This window comes from Onychostoma macrolepis, chromosome 11 (assembly GCF_012432095.1).
Source record: "Onychostoma macrolepis isolate SWU-2019 chromosome 11, ASM1243209v1, whole genome shotgun sequence".
Classification (NCBI taxonomy): Eukaryota; Metazoa; Chordata; class Actinopteri; order Cypriniformes; family Cyprinidae; genus Onychostoma; species Onychostoma macrolepis.
Genome location: NC_081165.1, coordinates 10,823,805 through 10,849,303, shown reverse-complemented (window position 1 = coordinate 10,849,303; position 25,499 = coordinate 10,823,805). Strand labels below are relative to the sequence as shown.

Here is a 25,499-nt window from a genome sequence, read left to right as displayed (position 1 = left end):
GTAGTTTGAAATCTGGTTTCTTGCTGGTCATCAAAAGCAGATATTTAATAATACAACATCATGCATTATGTACCTCCGGATGAAACGGATGACAGGACTGTGGCCGTCTGCGATCCTTTTGAAACTTCAGTCTGTCGCACTTCAGAGACTCATTATGTGCTCAGAGGTCAAGGCTGATAATTATACAAATACTCCTGCTATAACCTCACATACTACAAGCAGATGTTTTAGTTGGTTTATAAAAGGATATAAATGATCTCAATGGGCTCCATGGTAACTGGAGGGGCGGAGCTACAGTCACATTTATTCTCAACAACCACCATGAACAGGTTACTGCTGGGAATCTGCTGAATCACAAAGGTCCTGAGTGGAAAAAATACAAAAAAAGATGTGCGATTCTTCTTCACAAAACCTGTAGAAGTGGTCGCCATTCACCTGATGACAAATCAGGTCTGTCCTATTTTTTTTTTTTTTTTAAAAATGGTCTTTAGGCCTTGAGTAACCAGAGAAACCACATAGAAATGTACCCTACATTTCTGTCAAAGAAAATCATTAAATCTCTCAAAATATATAAAACTCTATATATAATTTAAAGGGATAATTCACCCAAAAAAATGAAATTCTGTCATCATTTACTCACCCTCCAAACCTGTTCAGTTTCTTTCTTCTGTTGAGCTCAAATTAAGATATTTTGAAAAATGTTGGTAACCAAACAGTTGACGGCAGCCATTGACTTCCATAGTATGGGGGAAAAAATACAATGGAAGTCAATGGCTACGGTCAACTGTTTGGTTACCAACATTTTTCAAAATATCTTCTTTTGTGCTCAACAGAAGTAGGAAACACATACAGGTTTGAAAGAATTCAAATAATTTTTTTTATTTTGGGTGAACTATCCCTTTAAATATCTTTATCTAATCTACATTTTAAAGACTACATTTAAAACCGAATCTAAATATCTTATTATTACTAATCTATCTAAAAAATATATGTTTTGTGATATATGTAAACAAGTATAATATAATGCCAGAATACTGTGGAACACTTATTATTATCATCTATATGACATTTAGCAACATAGCACTTACCAGAAATGAAAATGTGAGAGACACAGAAGCGCAGCTATGTATAATGTTGTCAGATCATGCTATGTTTACTCTCTCAGAGACAGAGTATGTGTGCTGCAAGCACTGAGAGCAAAATAACCACATATTGGCTAAAACAGCTTTCTGTAGAAGGGTGTCAGTTATATGCGACACGAGTTTGGCTTTCATATAGTTATATCTGGTGATTTTTAATTAGAAGCGTGAGGATGACTGTCAAGTGCTACATCACTGTCGTCTAAATCTAAGGCCTTTCGGTTGTATGTTAAATATTTTTACTTTCTGTTTCATTAATTTTTTACTACTTTACATTAATTAAATGAGACAGTGAAAAATATGAATAATTGGCATAACACTTAATACAAAACTAATATAGTAACTTATGTTTCAAGTGTTATAAATGATGGTAATCATATTTGAAATCATACAATGTAAAATATATTACCAAGTGTTTTTTCATGGCACTTCAAGTGCATTTTCATGCTAATATGGCAACATACAAGTGCATTAGAGTTGCATCAGAATCATTTTAAAGTAATTTGTTCTGCTGTGTATTATAAACAAGCATGCATGCATATAGACATAAACAGATGTTCTCACCGTATACAGCCACCACAGTCAATGTTCCCTGTGGTCTCTTTGATGGTGCGCTCAGAGACGAAAGCTGGGTATTCAGTATCACACGGCACCATCATTGTCCTCTGAGCTCTCTGGGCTGCACACATGAACACTAAATTCAGCTGCTATATGCTAAAAATGCACTGTACAACTAAAATAGTATATAATTATTTATATATATTAAAATACATGTCATTTTTGTTTGCATTATGCTCATGATAGCCAACATGATAGTACAGTTTTTTTGCTATGTGTGATTCATGTGTCATCACCTTAGAGTTTAATTGAGATTTATAGGCTTTTTAGCCCTTTATTAGATGAAAATCTAATATCTGTTATATATCATAGGGAAGAAATGAAAAATAACAAGGGCATGCTCACAGGAGCATGTAACCCCATTAACATGTTTCTAAAAGAGCTCCTGTCATCTATGGACTGATACCTTTGACTGTTGAGTCACAGTTCCACCAGCTGTACAGGTTAAACTCCAGCAGAAATCTGTGAAAAACACACATTCCCACTCAGACACACAGACTGAAAATCCCAAGCTGACAATAATAATTGTAAGGCAAAGGCTTTTTATCTCACATGACAAGTTCTGTCAAGAGCCATTTCACAGTGGTGAAGGGCTGAAAGGAAGAGCGCAGCGTGTCAGTGGAGACAGGAAATAGAATCCTGAGGCACTGAAGTCAAACACTACAGCACAGATGATAGCGTACTCACATCCAGCAGAGTGCGTGCGCTGTCACTGCTGCCTGCGTACTCTTTACAGAGAGCCTGATAGTCATACAAATTAATCCTAGCAGAAACAAAAGCAGAAGCAGATTCACTACTACACACAGCCCTGGGTTAATGTCTTGTTTAACCCCAGGTTAAAGCCACTTTTAACCCTGGGTTAAGAAACTTTTCATACATTTTAAAAATAAATTTAGCACCACTTTCGAGCCTGCTTTAGGAGTCATATTTCAGTGCACGTGGTGCTAGAATGAAAGGTAACACTTTACAATAAGGTTATTTGTTAACCACATTAAAGGGGTCCTATTATGCTCTTTCTACCCATTATGCCATAAAACTACCTTTCTCCCCAGCCTGGCACAAATGGCTTGATTAGTTCTGGCTTTGATGAAGGCCCGCCTTCCGAAAAACTAAATGTGTTGTGATTGGTTAGCTGTCCTAGTGCGTTGTGATTGGCAAACAGCTTAGACGGTGTTACAGTGTTTCAGAACTGCCCCGCCCCTTGCCAAAGCAGCAATTTCCGTCTGCACCGGTATAGTTAAGGATGGCTTCAATGTTGCTATATCAACCTGAGCTGGATTCAGACCTGAGAATATTGAACAAGAGGATCGTGTAGAAACTTTGCACGCACGGATATTGTAAGACATATTAGAGTGGTAACGTTATTATTTTTTTTTTAATTTATTTATTTTTTGGCTAAATCACATTTTAGATAGGATGTCAACAACCGCTTAAAAATAACTGCATTTACTATGTACAGTTTAGTGCAACGGTAATATATATTATGTTTATTGTTCTTTAATTCTAACATTATAACATGAATTGCAGTGAAACTGTTATACAGTTGAATTTATTTATACCATAGTCTCATAATTGAAGTGTAAATTCTGCAGATTACATCATTGTCCAGTATTGTACTGTCAGCAATTTATAAAAACGTTTTCATAATTGTAATATACATATTTACATGTAATTATTCAGGTGCATGTGTAACAACTTCTTCATCGTCATCTTGTCTGATGCATTCAATCAAGCGTTCTAACCATCGAAATCTCCCTTTGTAGAGGACTTTGAGATTTGTAACTTTGTAGATCTTTTTTTATGCATTTTTAACATGCACACTACACAATACTGACTAAAATTCAAAAAGTGAAAAAGCGTAATAGGACCCCTTTAACTAACAATGAAAAATAATTCTAAAGCATTTATTAACCTTAGTTACTGTTAATTCAACATTTACTACTACATTATTAAAATCTAAAGTTGCATCTGTTTATAATATTTAATGGAACTGTGCTAACATGAACTAAAAATTAACAGTTTTTTTTTTTTTTTTTTTTTAGCTAACATTAACAAAGATTAATAAAAACTGTAACAAATGTATAGCTAATTGTTAATGTTAATGAATTTCCCAAAGTTAACTAATATAAACTTAATATAAAGTTCAATCATAATTTCAGAACAGACAACAAGTTACAAGCTAAACAATGCAGGCCTCATTAAATATTCATGAGGTAAAACATGAGAGAATCTTTTAACCTCTTTAAGCTTTATATATATATATATATATATATATATATATATTATTATTATTATTATTATTATTATTATTATTATTTATTTATTTATTTAATTTTTTTTTTGCCGATAGGGCAAAGTAAATCAGGATAATAATTCAGGATGTATTATCTGAAAACAAGTGGACAAATTTGGACACAGTGTATCTTGTTTTAAGGGTTAAAATGACAAAAAAACAACAACAAAAAAACTTGTTTCAGTATTCCAAAACCATAATTAACATTAATATTTATATTTTTATTAACAGCTATCCAGTCAGTTTTAGTAATATCATAAATATGCAAAATAGAGCATTTACATTAGGTTTACAAATGTACAATGTAAAATCTTAAAACTTGACAATGTAGGTTAAATAATTTAACGTTCATCTACTTGTGTGTGTGTGTGTGTGTGTGTGTGTGTGTGTGTGTGTGTGTGTGTGTGTTCTCTCACTTTTTAAATGAGCCCATCAGAAGCAGTTTGTTCATGACGGCTCCCTCCACTTGTCCAAAGAAGAAGTTTGTCTGTGGAAAGCACATTATGTAAAGTTATATAGTTATAATCTTTATAGAAATGCATCCATTTCATTTCATATTGACACAGGATGGTTTTATGCTACATGCTCTTCTTGTACAACTCTTGTGCTATAATTCTCTGTATGTCATACCTGAGAAGTGTCTTCAGAGACCAGGATGAAGCCATTGTTGTCTATGAGATAACATTTAATGTCCTAATGGGACCAGAAACATAGAATATTAATTTAAATATATGATTCATCAAACTTTGATCTGTTGTGATCTTCTTAAATCATTACAAACTTCCAAGTAAGACAGTAAGGCAGTAAAATAATATGCATTTTATAGCTTTTTATACCAAAGCCATTAATAAAAGACAGAATTTAAAATGAGAAACGCTACGAGGCATATGTCATATATCATAAAAGAAGTGCAGACTGATCTAGTAAGCCTGTCATGTCCCAGAAATGTCTATTGTATAATGAGCATGTCATGAATGCAGGCCATTTTATGAGCTCCATCACTGAAAATATGGCCAAAGGGAGAAAAAGAGAGACACATTTACCTCATTATCACAGCTGATGGTACATTTCCCATCCAGAGCATTGCACTGTGTGGACACATGCAGAGGTAAAAACATGAAGCAAATGTGTACATTAATGCCATGATAAGAGTTACATTAGTTTTGAACAATATCTATGATTATATAACGTGGTCTCTTATACATTTTTGCTCATAAACACATCAAACAGAGCTGTTATGCAGCAGGTAATAATACACAATTCAACACATCAGTCGTAGAAGGTCTGGTTTGATAAATACATATATTTATATTCCCATGAGCAGATATATTTCTGTGCTTGCCTGTCGACTGGCCGTCCAAAATTTTCTCTGAAAGAATTCCAGCTTCATTTGAATTCCCACAGCTTTGAGTGTCATAAAAAAACACATTTAATAAAATGACATTTAGTTGTGTTTGGAAACATTTGTACATTTGAAAAACTATTTGAAATTTATTCTACATCCATTTTGCTTTGACATTAAAAGACAAGTACCTGCCACTATAGGAGACTTCCTGTCATCAAGTAGTTGGATAGCAGTGCTCGCCAAAACCACACTTTTATTTTCTCCCCCTTAAATAAAATATCACAAATTAACACAAATGCCCTCTTAGAGTACTTACAACAACATCATCTATGAACATGAGAACTGGAACATTCAATGATCCGCTAAAACTGCTGGTTTACGATCCAAAAATGGCTTGCAGTTGCAAGTCTGTTCTGAAGGGAAAAACAATGCTAAATACAAATGATAAAATGTAACTAAGCATATAATTGTGCATAATTAGGAAACCAACATAAACAGACCATTTAGAAAGAGATGCAAAAATAGTATACATATCTATTATTGTTGACGTCAAAGGTTGCATGTCAAATAAAAATCTACTATTAAGTAGAAATTGATCTGTCCCATGGTACAAAGTGGTTAAATTAGACAGATGACCTCCCTAATATTCGAAAAATCATGAATAAAACTACAGAAGATAAAAGAAAATATGACCCAGGCTGAATAAAATGCTATTTCTCTTAAAAACACTAAAATAAAAAAAAATAAAAAATTTGAATGTTCATAAAATAAAATAAAATCTGTTGGATGTCCGCCATTGCTCTAAATGGCAAGTCATAACCACCAGGGGGCAACATTTATTTACATAAATATTTATAAGCATAAATCCATTAAGAGGGACTCCTTCGTTTGCATATTCAGATCAAAAGCAGCATCGATTGAAACAAACACTCAGTTACATGATGAAACAGAGCTCATTTCTAGCGGTACAGGCAGATGAGGGAGAGTGTTTGATCAGAGAGGAGTTCAGCGCTGTCTGTGTGATAAGGAGCCCAAGAGCTGTTGAGTGGGATGTAATGATCCTGATCTGTCACACACACACATTGCATGAACGTAAAAGTAGGGCACATTAATTACAGGCGAAGGAAAGTGAGATAAGCAGACAGTCTGCGTGAGGAAAGCAGTACAGTGCAGCTAGAGTAACAAACCACACAGACGCGCTATTACATCAACAGTGTGCGGCTTTCAGCACATGAACATTGACTAGTGTGCTATAAAACTGTAATTTGGAAGATCCACCTGAAATATGAGTCAAATGATGATCTATGCAAAGCTAACCAGCTGTGTGATATGCTAAAGATGTGTGATGGAGCAATAGGGGAGTATTAGTGACCAAATTATTTTGATGTTCATTGCAGATTAATGTTGATGGCTATTCATTTGAACAATCTCTTAATATGCACTAACAGTTTTTTTCTACATGACATCATCCTTAAATGTTGAAGTATGCTGCATGACATGGATGTGTGTTTATGTGCTTGAACGTCGTACCTGAACTGAAGGGAATGGAGTACACAAAAGTGCCGGGCACCTGCTCTGCGGCTCTTTTATACCACAGAGGAAAGTGATCTGCATTAAAGACGCCCTCCTTGTCTTCAGCAGTGAGGAAATCTCTGCAAACACATGCAGCCGTGGAGGATAATTTACTCCATCATTCATCATTTACACTTAGAGACCTTTTATTGGCCAGTGTAATGAGATGAGAATCTGTTATTGGCCAGTCATTTGGACTCACTGATTGGTCAGCTGCTCGGGAACCACAAACAGGTTGGTTCTGGAAAGGCCAGTGCGAGTGCCGAGAAAAGCGATCTCAACACCTTTATCAGAGTTCCTGTTGATAAAAGCAAACAAAAAACTGTTGTAGGCGAGATTGTGTGTGAATGGTCTCACAGTTTTCCTACCCAGTCAACCAACAAAATTTACTAAGAACTAGCAGCCTGTTTAGATTTAAAGGGATAGTTCACCAAAAAATGAAAATTCTGTCATTAATTACTCACCCTTGTGTCGTTCCAAACCCGTAAGACCTTCGTTCATCTTCAGAACACAAATTAAGATGTTTTTGATGAAATCTGAGAGCTTTCTGACCCTCCATAGACAGCGACACAACTACCAAGTTCAGAAAGGTAGTAAGGACATTGTTAAAATAGCCTTTATCTTAATTTGTGTTCCAAAGATGAATGAAGGTCTTACGAGTTTGGAACGACATGAGGGTGAGTAATTAATGACAGAATTTTCATTTTTGGGTGAACTATCCCTTTAAGAGACAGTTTAGTACATTCAGTGTTACATAATTATTTTCCACCTTCTGTCTAAGATGCATCTTAAAGCAATACGACCAAGTAAATGTCCAAACTTACTCAGACTTATTAAGGGCCAGTCCAGTCCAGTACGCTTCTAAGGGAGCCGTTACTACAGCATCAAACAAAACCTGCTGAATCAGCTCTCTGTCACCTACAACACACGAGAGGACATTTACACACTCCAAGATAGATTAAGGACAATGTGGCAAAACTTTGCAGGAGCAGCTGCTACTGTGCTGTATACTGCAGTATGAAATTGAGCTCATTTAACTGAATACTGATTGAGCTGAAAAGAAAAATCGTTTGAGAGGTGGAACAACTTATTAATTTGATGAAAGATTATGAAGACAAACATTTCTCCTTAGAATAATGTGCACTGATGAATCGATTGTAATATAAAAACGTGTATTCAGAAAGCAAACATGGTCGAATTTATTTGAAGCGCTGCTCACATTTGAGATGTGGTTTACGGGTGGTCATGTAGAGTTTGATGGCCTGAACTTGAGTCAGGTGACGATGGTCATGATGCTCATCTGTGTTACAGTATGTCCTGAAACAAAAACAGAGAAAATGGTACAATATATTAATTGTGTGATTACTAAAACTAACAGAACATGTTATACTGTAGCCTATGTTGAGTATAAATATAGGTCTTTACCATTCATCAGCAAGGGCAACATCAGGTTGCTCCAGATCATGTAGACCTAAAAAACAAAAACAGAGCTGTTCACCCATGAAGGACATTATTTATCTGAGAGTTTTAACACTAAAAAGCCTACAGTATCATATTTAAAAATGCAAATAGGCTTCTAAATGATCAATATTATCAAAACTTTACTGAAAAGCCTGTTTTTTCACAATTTTGCTGAAAAGCCTATACAATCTACTATATGCTTTCTGTTTCTACTTCGCAAACAGTACTATGCAAGTAAAAGGCTTTTTAGCCCAACTGTAAAAACAGTCACCTTTAGGTTGTGGAATACATGTCTTTTCACTGTAAAATCTTTAATGATTTTTATTAAGTAAATGTAAGAACATCTTTTATATAAGCAACTGCACCAATCTGAAACTTTTTGCTCAGTTTGGGCCCAATTAAGGGTAATACATTTTATATATATATTTTTTGTCTAAAGGTCAGTCAAATAAAATTCTGATGATTTACTGACTATTTATTTAATATGTCAGGCTTTAGAGGGTCTTTTGGTTATGAATATATTAGGGGAAAAAGTTATTTGGAAACTCATGATTCAGCAATATAAGAACACCAGTAAAATCTGAAATATTTGAAATGTTCATACCAAAACAATAATATAAAGGGCAAATGAAAAATCCTAATATTTTAATATTTACATGACTTATAAATATTTCAAATGCCCACAAAGGAAAATGAAAAATGAATGTATAACAATGATGAAATATAACCTCCAAACTCCAAAATACCAGACTTTTGGCAGGACTTCTAACTTATGAAATATTTAGAGAAATTCTTAAAAAGAAAAATAATATAAACTAGAATATATATTCAAGCATTTGAACCATAAAAATGATAAGGTAAGTCTTGCTAATAAAGTAAAGGTCATTGCACACTGAGTCTGAAATTTTCGTCCGAAATTTTCACACGTTAAAAAATAAATATGACCTCACGTTGTGTCAATCACGTTTACACACTGCCTCCGAAACTTTCGTCCGTCATAAAAAATTCGGATCAGGTTCGATTTTCTGTGTTTTTGCATCCATAGCAAGCATTTTGATAGGAACGGATGACGAATACGAAAAAACGCATACGAAAATTTCGGACTCAGTGTGCAAGGACCTTAAATCCTCACCGGCTTCTAGTGAAACATTTCCCTTGAAGAAGTATTTCCCATGTCCTCGAGAGAGCGCCACACCTACACTACAAAACATACAAAAAAATATAATTTCAAAAGTCAGCCACATACTTTCAATCAACGTTTGTTCAAATGTATATGTAAATATTTTACAAGACATCGCCTACCTAAATGGAGTTCCTTTAATATCAGTATAGTAATAATCGTTGTGCATCGTCAAGACACGTTTCTGGTGGGGAACAAATTTAAAGATAAAAGCTGTCCAGTGAGGTGTATTTTTGATAGTTTGCTATTATTTTAATAGCTTTATGATACTAACATCCTATATTATTCTAGTTCTTGCATTCAAAGATAAAATCATTACCCCTTTGTCCACTGTTCTTTTTACTTCCATGGAGAAAGTGCCAGTTCTTCTGTTCACCATTGCTGTGCGTAACTACAAATAAACACATTTATGAAGCAGCACTTATTCACTTTAATACTATATCTTAACACTTCCTAAACACTTTATGCAAGTATGTGAACCTAATGCATAACAGGACCGGGATCCTGCAAAGCATTTGCATCTGCATACTTGCATAAAGTATGTTTCTAGTCTAAATGTACAGCAGTGAATGCACTCATTAAAAACTGGTCCATACAACATCCTCTGTGTCCTCCCATTCCACCTCGGACAGGTCCACACTGCTGTAACTGGGTTTCTTCCTCTTCTGGCCCTCCTGGTACTGCAGGAAGAGACACAAAGAGGACAGGAAGTGCTTTAGAGGACAGCAGTGCAGTTACAGTTAGGAACTGGGATCATACGGGTAACAGAATGGAGACAGAAACATATAGTACATGGTGAGAGAGGCCATTGGTCTGGCATTTTTCACTCCTGCTCCTTGGGCTTCCAACTAGCACTGCGCATTTATGGTGTCTAATCAGATAATGAAGCGTGTTAAAGGTGCTGTAAACAATTTGCTCAGTTTCACCGTTTTGCTAACTTTCTCCAAAACGATCAAAGCAATCCCAAACGTAGAGTATGATTGACAGGCACAAAGCAATTCTGATTGACTGGTTGTCTGATTGGCTTTAAGGCGTGTACTGTTTCTCTGACTCTTATTTACTGTTTACAGAATCTAGTGTTGTCACTGAGACAGGTTTGATTTCGGAAAACAGTTATTTTACTGGTATCTGTCAGTAGTTGGGACATTTTATGTGTTGAATGCCAAAAAGTTGCTTACAGCCCCTTTATATAAGAGAAACATCCAATATGTGCAGCTCTGAGGGACTCCAGGAGCAGGATCGACAAACTGTGGAAATGAGTTTTGTTTACACACTATCAGAGCAGCCAGTATTCGGCTTATGGGGATCTGTGTCAGAATAATCTGTCTAATCTTTTTTGCTCAGATTGGCTTTGGAAATTCAGTCAGTGAGTGGCTCTGTTCCAATCCCTAATGAGTTGTCTTGCCGTCTGCTATCTACACAGGCAGCATTCTAAACAAAATTGATCCTCATAAGTTATAGAATTCAAACACTTCAATTCAGAATTCAAACACTATGCAGATAGCAACTCAACATTAACAGTTACTCACATGTGCCATGCAAATAGTGTTCTTCATATGGAGCACACGAGAAGCCACTGTAAAGCAACTTATTTTATCTCTATTACTTGCCAAGTCAACATTTCTAATTTTCAATTTTTTAATTTAAGTTTTTCACCTATTATTTTACTTTTATTTTTATATATATATATATATATTTTTTATTTTATTTTAATATTAAATTTTTTATTCAATGGGAATGGTGCATTGTAATGAAAAATGAGTGGGTTTGCGACCAATGCTAATGCTAATGTTTCAAAATAACATACTGCCAGTGTTATTTTAGTATTAGTTATAGAAATGATCAATATTTAGCTTTATATAGCTTTTATTCTTATATTTTCAGTTTTCATTTTAGGTTATAGTAATTTTATTATGTGCTTTGTCATTTTTATTATTATTTATTTTTTATTTATTTATTTTTTAAATATTTCTTTTTAACTTCATATTATTATTATTTTATTTCAATTACTTGCCAAGGCAACATTCCTAATTTTCATTTTTTTTAAGTTTTAACTTTTACCTAATATATTTATTTAATTTTTTATTCATTTTAGTTTAGTTTAGTTTAATTAATAAAAATATTATAATAGATTCAGTTAAAGGGTTACTCCACCCCAAAATGAAAATTTTGTCATTAATCAGTGGTTCAACTGTAATGTTATGAATCTACGAGAATACTTTTTGTACCCAAAGTAAACAAAAATAACGACTATATTCAACAATTCGTCTCCACTGTGTCAGCGTAGCGCCATTTTGGAGAATATCCACTGGACGCAAGCAGCGTACGCTGTTCTGTGTCAGCCGTGCCACACGGATACGCTGTTTTCGTTCAAATCGTATATAAACGTAGAAGACGTTTCCGTGTGGTGCGGCTGATACAGAACAACTTACATAAAAGTATTCTCATAGCTTCATAACATTACAGTTGAACCATTGATGGCAGATGTACTATTGTGACGATGTCTTTCATACTTTTCTGGGCCTTGACAGTGTTATTTACTATGCAGTCAATGGGACAGTCACAAGCCTCCCGGTTTTCATCCAAAATATCTTAACTTGTGTTCCGAAGACGAACAAAGCTTTTAAGGGTTTGGAACGACATGAGGGTAACTGATCATTGACAAAATTTTCATTTTGGGGTGGAGTATCCCTTTAACAATAACTAGGGTGGCCATATGTGCCGTTCATATGGGACACGTCCTGGTCAGGATTTTAATATTGCCTAAATCATCCAAAGTAGTTTGAACAATAACATGCAGGTATTGTACATAATCGACCAACTGTGGCGCTGCGCATGAGAAGGTGAGATCTACAGAGAACGATCAAAGCAATGTAAATATGTGCACATGTTTGTTCGTTCGTTTGACTTGAAGCGCCGCTGCGCACCGATCAAAAAATACACCAAAGTAGGCACAAGAGAGATTCGAAAGCTTAAGGAGCCTCTGCTCTGCTCTCTATAGCTCTCATGAATGTCACACAACAATCTACCTGCACGATGCCAACAGCCAAAACCTGGATATTTTAGGCAATATAGAAATCCTGGCAAGGACGCGTCCCATAAAAATGGTCCATATGGTCACCCTAACAATAACAATATTGCAAAGAACATAAATATTAGTTAAATATTTAATTTTTAATTAAATTGACCTATTTTTTTAATCATTTTATATACTTTTCAGTGAATAAAATATACTTTATATACATTTATGTAAAAACTGCCCTTGTTGCAATGCATTCTAGGATATCCATGAAGGATACATACCACATATAATGTCCAATACTGTTAAAATCCAGCATAATGCTGCCTACTGTTTGAAACAGCTTTCGCATTTAGAGTTTGCCTATAATGCCTAGAAAATTTGACTAGATGTTCAGTTTACTAAGGTTTGGAACAGAGCCTAAAATATCTCTAAAGTTGAATAAGAATGTTAATTTGTGTCACACTTGAATCCAGTCCAGTTCAATGCTACTTACACTAATGATACACATTTTAGCATAAACCACATTCGTGACATTGTCCCTGTTGAGCAACACAGAGTCAGTGTAGTCTGGAAATACACACTCTTACACACTCAGAAGCCTTGACTGATGCACACCACCGCTACGCAAACACAAACTAATACACAGCAGCACTGGAGCCACATTACGACGAGAACACCAACACGTTCACGACACACAGAGACGCACGCACGCACACAAACACACACACACGCAGTCACGCATGGTGACTGAGAGCGAGGTGAGGGGTGTCCCTGTGAAGGGTGAGTTACCTCAGTGCTCTGATCAGCCCTGGCAGGCACATGAATGGGCTTTTATTCCTGCATGCAATATATCAGAGGAAAAGGGTTGGGATTACAAAAACTACATCTCCCATGATGCACTTCAGCGTCCCACCAGCGCTCTCACAAGCACACACAGCATGTGTGGGTAGATTTTACCTGAGCCAGCTTGTTGGGGTGTGGATGTAGTTGATTGTATCATATTTTATCTCTATTTTAGGTCGTGTTTGAAATCATAATCCTAATATAGGGCTGGAAATGGGCCCAAAAGATATCAGTCCTTACCAGGGGCCTCAGGTCGGGATGTGTCAGGATATATCCGTTATTGGTAATGGCAAACGCATATCCATGAATTCCTAGCTGGAGAAAAGAAGATAAGGTTTTAAAAATGATAGCATTAATACACCCCTGCATGCTTTAAGATACAGAGAGTGTAAAATCGAACAGATTAAAATTGATTTTGGATTCCTGGCTATTTATTGGTGGTAACAGCCTACCTTGTGTTTCGGGATGGTTTTCATTAACTCCTGAATGGGGATGTCAGTGCCTGCGACGCCTAGCAGGATGCCTTGGTTTTTCTGTGGAGGGAAAATCCTTTATTACTGTGCTGTGAAATCCCTTTATTTTCACACGTGCGTATTCGTATATAAAGTGTGCACATTCATTTTTGGATAGACACTGGTACAAATAACAACAGACTGACAGGTTTGAAAACAGATGGGGAGATTAACAAGTCATTTGAAGTTTTTATATGGTGGATATTAACTATCCACACTGTCTGTATTATAGTGTACTATTAATGAGAGTGTTCTGATGAGTTTGATTAAGAAATCAAACAGAATTTAATGATTTTTTATTTTTTTTTTTTACTTTTCAGTGCAATTATAAAATGTTCATGCTTCAAAAACACAAAACCCCTCTAAAAGTGGTACTTTAAAAGTCATATGATAGAAATGTGTGAGAAAGAGACCACTAAAAACCTTTATATCCACTTTAATGAAAGAAGTACAGATTTGTGAATGAACCTCTTTTGAGGTTGATTCAGTTCTCAGAACAGGTCTAAAATATACATTTTAGAATATACAAGAATACCAGTATTAATTATTAGTAATAATAATATCAAATCTAATAATAATATGAATAATATTAAAATTGATATTATAGTTCCATATAAAACTTTTAGAATATATGTTTTACAATATACATTAACATTGATTGTTACATTTAATTAGATTTAATTTAAATATTAACATTAAAATTATATTAATATTGTTATTAATAATATTCATATTTGTATTATTTTTTATTGTTTATAGTTCCATATGGAAACTATAACTATTCATATGTAATATATAATATTAATATTGCCAGTTACTTAATTATTAATTAATATCACTATTAATATTGTTTTTATAGTTCCATATTGTAGAATATACATTTTAGAATATACATTAATATTGATAGTCATATTCACTTAATATGAATTATTCATACTATCAACATCAAAATTAAAATGTGTATTAATATTGATATTACTAATATGAATATTGTTATTATAGTTTTATATAAAAACACATTTTAGAATCTACATATCAAAACGTAAAAATGAAACTAGTATTAATATTGATATTAATAATATGAATATTGTTATTATAGTTTTATACGGAAACCTAAATATATACGTTTTAGAATATACTTTAATACTAATACTGTATGTATCTATACAAAAATATGTGTTTTTTTCTGTGTTTAGTTCTGAGACACACACACACTTCTCACCGTTTCATTCTTGGTGCTAAACACAGGCATGGCGACTGTGGTGATCGGGTTTGGGTCTTTATTCTCTCCAAGCTGCTGACAGATCAACAGAAGACTTTCAGATTTAAATTTACATGAGCATCTGAGAAAACACACACACAATAAAGACTTTGGATGGACATTAATCGCCAGGGCCGGTTCATACGCTCACACTGTGTTGTCCAACCAGCCTTCAGATCAAGGAAGTTGCTGCGACATGAAATATTCAAACCAACGTTTGGATTAATGGCCGTGCGAGGTGTAGACAAGTGAAGGGTGATCTGGTGAAGATGGTTCATCTCTGTAGCTGAACTGTAAGCTCAGCTGCGGGCACGATGAGGGCTGACATGATTTAACGCATGAGCTCACTGAAACTAGGTCTGCTATTCCCTCACCTCACCCTTATGTGTGTGTGTCCATTATGCATGTTTTACAGTGGCCCTTGAGAGGATTCGTGAATGCGGTTGTTTGCGTTTGTAAAAGAGGAAAACAGAAAGAAAACAAAAAGAAATGTTGTAAAAATACCATTCCAGTAAATAATTACCAAACCAAAACAATTCTCTTAAAATGTTAAAGAGATAGTTCACACAAAAATTTCAATTCTGTCATCATTTACTCACCCTCATGTCATTCCAAACCCGTGAGATTTATTTATTTATTTTTAGGGGAACAATAAAATGCAATAAAAAACAATATTGATGTATTACAAAAGTGGTCCATACGGCTTGTGTGCTATATTAAAAGTCTCTGTAGTAGTTTTTGAATCCCATTTCTGTTCACGTACATTCTTTATATGGCACATCAAAACATGTCCTTTTGGGTTGGCATCAATGACAAGAAATGTCAATCTTTGGGTTGTGTGTCAAATTGTTGGCATCAAACCTGGTGTGACATGTTTTGACGTACCATATTTAAATGTCAAATGAATGTAAATGAGTTACATCAGAAGAAAAAGATTGAAAAGTTTGGGGTCAAACAGCAGTATTGTGAAATATTATTACAGTTTATAATAATTGTCTATTTTAATATATTTTAAAATGTAATTTATTCCTATGATCAAAGCTGAATTTTCAGCATCATTGACCTCCAGTCTTCAGTGTCACATGATGCTTCAGAAATCATTCTATCATATGATTTCATATGCTGATTTTATGCTGATGAACTTTTCTTATTATTATCAATGTTGAAAATAGTTTTACTACATATTTTTATGGAACCAGTGATACTTTTTTTCAGGATTCATTAATGAATAGAAAGTTTAAAGTACAGAATTGAATTAGAAATGTGTCTATATACACACACACACACACACACACACAGTTGGAACAAATTTAGAAAATGAATGTTGCGAACAATTTCATTATTTGGTGAACTATCCCTTTAAATCGTGTTTTCGGTGTGTAGCATTAAGCATCATTGGCTGTGTTCCACTGTCAGATTGGCAGGTTTGTTTCTAAAACAACAGCAAAAATCTCCTCCAGTCCCACTGAAGAGTGATTTAAAGTCTCTTATTCTGTCTCGCATTTGATAGCTTAAAAAAAAAGAAAAAAACTCAACCTCATTTTGAGTTTGGTCCAACATTTGTTCAGTCTGGTTGGCTTCATGCAGAACACTAGAGGTGTATCCAGCAGGAGCCAAATTGAAATCTGTGAATTAACCTTGTGCTTCCCCGTTCCTCTCCTTCCCCCCTCTTCCCTTCTCTCTTTCTCCCAGTCTCTGCCTCTCTCACCCCCTCTGCTCCAATGTCAGTTTTATTACGGCTTTAGGAGATAAAAGCCAATGATCCACAAAATGATGAATGGGGTGTCTCAGTGGCCAAGATACAGCAACACACACTCCGGAGAACAATTCCCAACACCCTACGCCTATGCCCGTGTGTGTGTGTGTGTGTAAGAGAGGAGGGTGTCAAAGACATCGGGTGGGTGCGAACACTTGCATTTGTGTGTGTGTTTGTGTGTGTGTATGAGTCACTCTTATCAGAAATGGAATGGCACAGCAGTCGGTGTTGCAGTTCTCGACATACCCAGCAGAGTGAAGCCAAACCCTATCTCTGACCACATCTCGCCCTCTCTGGCTTTTATCTAACGCTCACTCGGCCTGCTTTCTGCACTTCCCTGTACCACTTTGCACCACATCCACGTTCAAGAACTAATAAAACGTTTCAGATTCCAGAAACGGAATGCTGAAAGCAAATTACAATGAGGAAATGCTGCAAGACACCAGTGACAGAATGGACACAAACAGGCTCTGTTCCAAAACCTAGTCAGCTGCCTTGCTGACTACAGTCTACATAGGCAGCATTCTAACTAGGTGAATGATTTAGAACATTCTGTGTCATATCTCATACAAGTAGTGCTAAAAACCGCAAGTACAAACCTCTAGTAAGCATAAATATACAACAGTTATTGGGTAAAATAATCACAATTTTAATTTTAGTTATATTTTTCAGTAGTGAATGAACTATATACATACAATCTATAATTTATACACTCAGAAGAAAGGTACAAAGCTGTCACTGAGTCAGTACTCTTTCAAAACTAATAAAATATAACATTTTTGTACTAATATTGATTATGAAAATGATGTTTTTTTTATGTTTTTGAAATACGTCGCTTATGCTGTTAAAAACAGTAATATTGTGAAATATATATCACATGATCCTTCAGATTTGCAGCTCATTTATTATTATTAGTGGTTATGTTAGTTTATTAATAATGGTTATTATTATTATCAATGTTAAAGAACAGTTTTTTAATAGAAATCTTTGATGAATAGAAAGCTCACAAGAACATTTTTTGTCCATTTTTTAATCATTTAAAGTGAACTTGTTGAATTTATTTATTTATTTTTTGCATAAAACAGAAATCTTTGGAATGGTAGTGTATTATGATTTCCATAAAAATATTAAGCAAGAAAAAAAAGACAATTAAAAAATAAAACACTAATAATAAGAAGAAATGTTTCTTGAGCAGCAAAGTAGCATATTAAAATGAAAATTGCTTTAAATGGTAATTATATCGACACCTTTAAGGTACTAATATGCACCTTTTAGGGGTAAATAAGGTAAAAATCTGTACCTTATAAAAGAGTACCACCCCAGTGACACCTTTTGTACCTTGTTTTTCTGAAAGTCTATCTACAATCTGTTTTTCCCCCTTTTAAACTTGTTGCAGTGCATTCTGGGATTGCCTGGTTCACTACGTGCTGTCATCGAAATTTGGCTGTTATTAGCTATCTTAGGAGGAACAGCCTTCGTGCTGTGCGTGCCCTTAAAATGCTGCCTCCGTAGGCAGCTCGCTAGGTTTGGGAACAGAGCCATAGAGACACCGGTTACGACTGTTACCTTGTGCGCCTGTGCGAGCTATAGGGACACAGGGAGAAAAATAATACGTGTCATTGACATGTGCTCACGTCTACACACATACAAGAGACACACTGCACGGTGTGTGACCTGATCTGCTTCTCGTAGTGCTCACTGAATGGAAGAGTGTCTTGATGAGACCTTCGGGGAGTTTACTGAGCTACTAATGAGGACTGAGTTGCATTTTATGAAGGTGAATGATTGTAAAAAACACATAGACTTTGTAGAGAAAATACTTTGGATGTTTTAGACAAACCCTTAGCAAACCCTTTACAAAAATGTACCATAGTGGCATTGATTTCTGCTAAAATACCATAGTTACTACAGTTGTACTGTAAATAAATAATAAAATAATAATACAGTGTAAGAAGTTTCTTTTCTGTAATTTTTTCTTTTTGATAACTGTGGTGATTTATAACTAAAAGTGTGGTATCTTATTTTAGTAACAATCGTATTTTTGCAGAAACTATGGTTCACATTGTACGTTTCTGTAAGGGATACGGATGCTGTACACACACAACACGGCGTGATTATTTATACTTACTGCGCTGTCCACATAGGCTTCAGTCCACACTGTGTCATGTTCATGGTCGATAACTTTAGGTCTGCTCATCACGTGCAAATACCGCATCACGTTCTCCTGAACATCAGCCAGCGTGGAGATCTGACTAAAGTAACCTGCACAACACAGCAACATTGCAGATTAACCTATATATACATATATATATATATATATATATATATATATATACAGTATGTATACTGTATATAACAGTAAAATTACATTTTAAAATATATATAAATAGAAAAGTTATTTTAAATTGTACTAATATTTCACAATATTACGGTTTTACAGCTTACTGTACAAATAAAAGCACCTTTGAGGTTTATAGACCTCAAATGTTATAGACCCCATGATTACAATATACTGGCTGATTATCAGATGTATTTTCCATCCATTTGGCAGTGTTGAAAATGTGCATGTACTACTGCAGAGGCTCCAGGTGCAGGGCTAGAAACTCTCAGCATGGTGTGTGTGGGTGTGTGTGTGTGTGTGTGTGTGTGCCTGCGTTCCTCATCCCCGCAGCCAGTCATCCGTGGCGTGGGCACATGGGAGTGATCAACGCTGTGTAGCCACGGGAGCCGAGCTGACAGGAAGAGTGATTTAGGCTCAGTTGACCCTTGACCTCTGCATGTCAGCTCTGCGAGTTGAGCCAGTTTCCGTCACACTCCCATCAAGCACTCAACACCCGCGTGATTTCCTCCAGCTTTCACACCAATAAACCCACAACGCTGGGTTTAGCTTCCGTGACCAGCAAAACCCAGCCAGGATAATTAATTAACTAATTAGCAAAAATTAAAATGGAATGTAAATCAAATTCAGCTCGTCATTTGGAAGATCATCCACCTCCCCCCCAAAAAAATCACAAACCTTTATTGGCACACGCCATCCATTTTAGGTTATCAGCGAACGCAGATTCACGGCCGATCAGGTAGGGGAATATACGAACCTATGGAGAAAAAGAAAAGAGTATCTTTTAACTCCTACAATGTAAACTCTTTTACACATGAGTAGATATTAGCTTGGCATGCTACGATTTCAAATAAGCTGAATTCGTACACACAAATATTAATGCAATAATGTTGATCTGTTACTTTTCATCTCTCTGTTTCTCTTTGTTTCTCCATGCTGAAAACCACACATGCAGCATATCTCTGAATTTAAACCAAAGAATCTGCTTGTTTCCCACAGTCAGGGTACATCCTGATTACTTGATTACTCATTGGAAAACAACTGCCTTGGCGCATTTACTTGATTACACAACTGGTGCAACAAACCAACTGGGAAAATTGTTCACCATATGTTTTAAGATTCAGTTTTAGATACCAGACCTTGCATGAGTACTCAGCGATGATCAATTCTTTTCTTTTCTTTTCTTTAAAAATTCAAATCAGTTTAGACTGTTTAAAAACACAGGGCCCTAAATCCAGTGTAGTTTTAGTATTATTTATATACTATTAAAGTTTTTATTAATATTTTGAATTAGTTTTTATTTTTATATTTTTTGTTTCAGTTTTAGTAATTGTCCTATGTGTTTTTGTCATTTTACTAGTTTTTATACTTCTGTATAGTTTTAATTTATTTTTAGTTCAGTTTGTTTTAGTAATTTTAGGAAGTTTTTCATCTGATATTTATATTTTATTTTATTTCAGCTTTATTTCAATTAGTAAAAATTATTTTAATAGTTTACAGTAACAACCCTGCTTACAGCCTGTATTACATTTTTTTAAAGGCAATGTCAAGTGAGAAATGCATCTAAACAATGCAAAAATTAATATTGTAGTTTCTTTGTCAAGTTAAAACATTATTAAATGCATGTGTCAAGATGCTCTTGCTGGGGAAGAAAAAAAGCCAAATGCAACAACCAAAGATGTGAGTATAGAGAACAAAAAAGATTTTTATTTAATAGATGATCTTGTCCAAAATGTACATCCTTTAATGTTTTTACATTTTATTTATTAATTTGTGCACATGAAGGTGGTCTCAAGATACGGCTGTACAAACGCAACCATTCCTCACAATGTTTCTTCTTTGCGCACTCATTTTTCTCTCTCTCTCTCTCTCTCTCTCCCTCTCCCTTCCTCTTTTTCATTCTCCATCCCTCCATTTCTCAGTACATTGCTCCTGTCTCCCATGTATAAATGGTTTTTGATTCCAACCAATACTGAGCGGTTACACCGCAGTAGGCCAACGACAATTCACACACACACACACACACACACTCCTTCTGCATGCTGTAAAAACGCATTTCTCCCCCCGCCGATTAGGACATGAGACGCAGACTTACACATGCGACAAATACAGGCCAGAAATGTTCGCTTAACATGTTCACCTGAATGCCGAATGCTTTATGAACATGTCTGGTAGCGCAACCTGTGCCATAGTCGGCAAACACTGGTTCAGAGGGTCAATCGGGTGACTGATTCAGCACCGCCAAGGGCAGCTACATGAGCAAACCCTCCAAATCAGTTTATTCAACACTTTCTCCCATGTTTGAAGAGTGTCAAATAAGCTGGTGCTGTCAGCAATTCAATATACATTAACACACTTTTTCAGACAACCACCGCAGGAGCCAAACATAATTCTTCAAAATGTCAAAATGATCTCAAAGGGGAATTTTACACTTGTGCTGGGGTGAAAAAAGCAATCATAACTAAATCCATAAAGTAAGAGAAAACACGCTGCACTTAGGCAGGAAACAAACCAATATACTTGAAAGAAATAATGCTGCAGTTTATAATGTATCTCAAGTAAGATTTAATGATACATATTTATGATTTTGATGCTTTTAAACTGAAAATGTGGTTGTTATGTGCAGAAAACCTCCTTTTGATCATTTTATTAATCTTACCTTGCGCTCAGGCCAGTTATATTTGGCGAAAACATCATCGTACATTGCAGTAGCTCCATCTGTTATCAGCATGATCGCCTGACTACATGAACTTCCTCGGCCGGTTTGATTAATCTGCACAGTGAGAGGGAGCGATAAGGAGACATGAGAGAGAGAGAGAGAGAGAGAGACTTTTCATTATGAGAATGAGAATTCAGCTCGACAGAATAAACTAAAACTATCAGCCTTATAGAGATTCACTAACACATAAAGCTAAAACTTAACAGCAGAATCAGACAGGAAATTGTCTTCAAAATGGTTTCTGCATCTACATCACCAGTCTAAAAAGAGCTATATCCGATACTGTGTTTATGCTGTATGATACATCCTGGATGCTAATTGGTCAATATCAAGAGTGCCTAAAGTAGCAATAACCCTAAATTAACTACTGTACTTTTTTTCTGTATAGCAGTATCAGTAGCTTAACTTCGGACACAAAATAGCACATCCTTTGAATATTTTATTGTTTAGTTATCTTATGGTTAAGTTGGTTGCATACAGTATGTGTGTGATTACTGTACAGGTGACAATGCATCAGCATTGTTTGCAAAGTATTGCATGTTTTGATCAAATCTTTGTAATATGCAGACAACAGACAAGATAATGTACAAACAAAAAGATAATATAAGGTTAGAATTGCAGTACGGTTCAAAAGTCATCTAGTAGAAATTTATAATAATAAGAAACAAAACATAATAATAATAAACTATGCAATATCATATAAAAAGTGAGTTAAAATTGTATTTTTAAAGGTAAGTTGGTTATATTTTTGTTTTGTTAATATGTTCTTGAAAGAGGGCTCTTATGGACACCAATGCATTTATTTAATCAAATATATATATATATATATATATATATATATATGTGTGTTAAAATATTAATATATTTTTAAATGTTTATTTCTTTGATGCAAAACTGAATTTTCAGCATCATTACTCCAGTCTTTAGTGTCACATGATACTTCACAAATCATTCTAATAAAGTATTGATGTTCTGGTGCTTAAAATAATTTCTTATTGTTATCAATGTTGAAATATATTAAATTTTTTTGTGGAAAATGTGATACTTTTTTAGGATTCTTTGATGCATATAGAGTTCAATATTTACAGATAGACTGAGCAGAAAACGCTATATAGTATTTAGAAGGATACATTTTACTGCTATAATAACCTGCATTATTGGTGATAATCAGGCTTTGGATTCTCTACTATTGTCTTTTCCACCAAACAAACTTTACTGCGGTGCAGTGCATGATGTCATTCGAAAAGTCAAAGACTGCTACGTCTACTTCGTTCTTTTTTTTATACTTTCAACCAATCAGACACAAACACAGTATGCGGTCCTTTAAAGGGGCCGGACTCAGGTTTTTACGATTACCATATTAATGGACTGGCTCTAATGAATGTGACAAATACAGATATAACCCTATCCTCCTTTCTGTCTCTGCGTTTCTCCCCTCTGCTCTTTCCACGAGACTAGTGGTCTGAGAAAAGAGAGATAAAGGGCGCAACCGGACCGACTTTGAGCACTATCTCGTCTGCAATTGCTTTCTCTTTCATCAGCGTATTAATCAGTGCTGCCAATTACCACAATTAATCACAGGGAGAGATAGAGGTGTCTCGAGGAGGGGCTGGAACAGCGAGACAACACACACACACACACTTGTGCGGGAGCAGAACGGAGAGCTGTCATGATACCGGACCTCTGTAATCTCACGCTTTTGGTAATCTTCACCCACCTCATTTAAGATAGTGAAAGCCTCAGTCAGTGCATTGCCCAGGAGTCCGATTCCTTTGGCAAATAACTTGTCCAGATGCTCTTTAAAGTGCTGATGAATAAGAACAAGTGGAATGGCTTTCAGATATGTTTTAAGAGTCCTAATTTCACTGAAAATTAGGTAATTATTGCCAGAAAATGTGTGCCATTGTTTAATAAGAGAAAGACATACATCCTTATTAGTACTGTCAGCTTGAACGAGAGTGCCGTTTAGACAGGGCTCCACATAATGGATCTCTTGGTTGTACTAGAAACACAAGAAATATTAGACACAGTGAGCGTTAATTAAAAACGGGGTTTCAAATTAATTGACATCTTATAGGGTACTAATTATTTCACTTATGGATTTTAAACAAATTCCCTTGCTTTTTTTGAAGTGTATGAACAAGTTGTAAGTTTTAAAACAAAACAAATTGATTAAAAACGTTTGGGGTTGGTCAGGTTTTTGAAAGCAGTCTCTTATACTCACCAAGGCTGAATTTATTTGATCAAAACACTATAAAAACAGTAATACTGTGAAATACTTTTACAATTTAAAATAACCGTTGTAATACATTTAAAATGTAATTTATTCCTGTGATCAAAGCTGAATTTTCAGCATCATTACTCTAGTCTTCAGTGTAATGATGGTGGTTCATTCTAATATTCTAATATATTAGAATATAATATTCTAATATAAATCATTCTAATATACTGATTTGCTGCCTAAGAAACATGTATTATTATTTTTATTGCTAAAAATGCTATGTAAAAAGAATGAACCATACTTTTTTCAGAATTCTCTGATGACTAGAAGTTCAAAAGAACAGCATTATTTAGAAACAGAAATATATTTTCATCAATTTAATGCATCCTTGTTTTCTTTAAAAAAAAATCTTACTGAACCCAAATACTTGTTTGTCATATTTCTATAATAATAATAAATTTAATAAATTTAATGAAATATAATAAATTATCATTCATTTTAAAAAATATATTAAATTAAATTCATTTTCATTTTGACATTTAACATTTATCTTATCTAGCAAACCCTGTTAGATGAAGTTTACCACAGCCACTGTTCTAGAGTCATTTTTACTTTATTGTTAATAATTCAGGTTTGGATTGAGGTCGTGGAAACTGATTAGTTGCATTTGGAATGATATCTACATTCATGAAAACAAATGGATAAGAAGAAGACAAAGCTTGAGAAAGCTTTCTCTGTTGAACTCACTGCAATAATGTTGAAGAAGTCATCATCCCCGAGCGTGTCCAGTATTGAAGCGACCGTCTGTCTGGCTATAGTCAGTCTTAAACCCTTCATACTGCCACTGACATCCACCAGAATCACTACATCTTTAGGAGAAGTGGCCGCCTGGATATACCTGAGAGATCAGAATTGCAAATAGATGAATTCACACGTAAAGTATTAAGAAACCAACTAAAAGGTTTGGTTTTAATGGACTCTATTCTTTAAAATAAAACAAACGCTTACTGATTACACTCACCACCAGGAAACAAATAAAAAGCAGAAAAAAGACATTTCAAGAATCATTTAAAGCAGGAAAGTTGTACATACCATTTTCTGTTCCTACAGTCAAAAGCAATTACACCATGTTCATCAGGATGCCATTTCACACCTGGGAAAACACATGGTGTAAAAAAATATATACACATACACACACACACACATATACATCCATATC

At 34.9% G+C, this 25,499-nt stretch overlaps 1 protein-coding gene across 8 annotated transcripts in view; it reads right to left on the bottom strand.

Annotated features, from left to right (window-relative positions):
- The window catches only part of cacna2d3 (calcium channel, voltage dependent, alpha2/delta subunit 3), a 47,042-nt gene that overhangs the window by 1,557 nt on the left and 19,986 nt on the right, over window positions 1-25,499 (bottom strand). For 6 of the 8 annotated variants that reach the window (XM_058792164.1, XM_058792165.1, XM_058792169.1 and 3 more), the window contains 31 exons: window positions 25,373-25,433; window positions 25,028-25,178; window positions 23,987-24,061; window positions 23,777-23,866; window positions 22,000-22,113; window positions 20,019-20,097; window positions 19,131-19,264; window positions 18,569-18,586; window positions 15,208-15,279; window positions 13,926-14,006; window positions 13,714-13,788; window positions 10,205-10,288; window positions 9,928-9,999; window positions 9,731-9,792; window positions 9,561-9,628; window positions 8,393-8,438; window positions 8,187-8,284; window positions 7,792-7,885; window positions 7,170-7,265; window positions 6,926-7,047; window positions 5,584-5,661; window positions 5,393-5,454; window positions 5,094-5,138; window positions 4,681-4,743; window positions 4,467-4,537; window positions 2,445-2,520; window positions 2,310-2,350; window positions 2,164-2,219; window positions 1,704-1,818; window positions 251-363; window positions 74-156 (listed from right to left, as the gene is read on the bottom strand). In XM_058792164.1, the coding sequence (XP_058648147.1) occupies window positions 74-156; window positions 251-363; window positions 1,704-1,818; window positions 2,164-2,219; window positions 2,310-2,350; window positions 2,445-2,520; window positions 4,467-4,537; window positions 4,681-4,743; window positions 5,094-5,138; window positions 5,393-5,454; window positions 5,584-5,661; window positions 6,926-7,047; window positions 7,170-7,265; window positions 7,792-7,885; window positions 8,187-8,284; window positions 8,393-8,438; window positions 9,561-9,628; window positions 9,731-9,792; window positions 9,928-9,999; window positions 10,205-10,288; window positions 13,714-13,788; window positions 13,926-14,006; window positions 15,208-15,279; window positions 18,569-18,586; window positions 19,131-19,264; window positions 20,019-20,097; window positions 22,000-22,113; window positions 23,777-23,866; window positions 23,987-24,061; window positions 25,028-25,178; window positions 25,373-25,433 (2,495 nt within the window). Of the gene's footprint in view, window positions 1-73; window positions 157-250; window positions 364-1,703; window positions 1,819-2,163; window positions 2,220-2,309; window positions 2,351-2,444; window positions 2,521-4,466; window positions 4,538-4,680; window positions 4,744-5,093; window positions 5,139-5,392; window positions 5,455-5,583; window positions 5,662-6,925; window positions 7,048-7,169; window positions 7,266-7,791; window positions 7,886-8,186; window positions 8,285-8,392; window positions 8,439-9,560; window positions 9,629-9,730; window positions 9,793-9,927; window positions 10,000-10,204; window positions 10,289-13,713; window positions 13,789-13,925; window positions 14,007-15,207; window positions 15,283-18,568; window positions 18,587-19,130; window positions 19,265-20,018; window positions 20,098-21,999; window positions 22,114-23,776; window positions 23,867-23,986; window positions 24,062-25,027; window positions 25,179-25,372; window positions 25,434-25,499 lie in introns of all 8 variants that reach the window. The other 2 variants (XM_058792167.1, XM_058792168.1) reach the window with 2 other exon arrangements.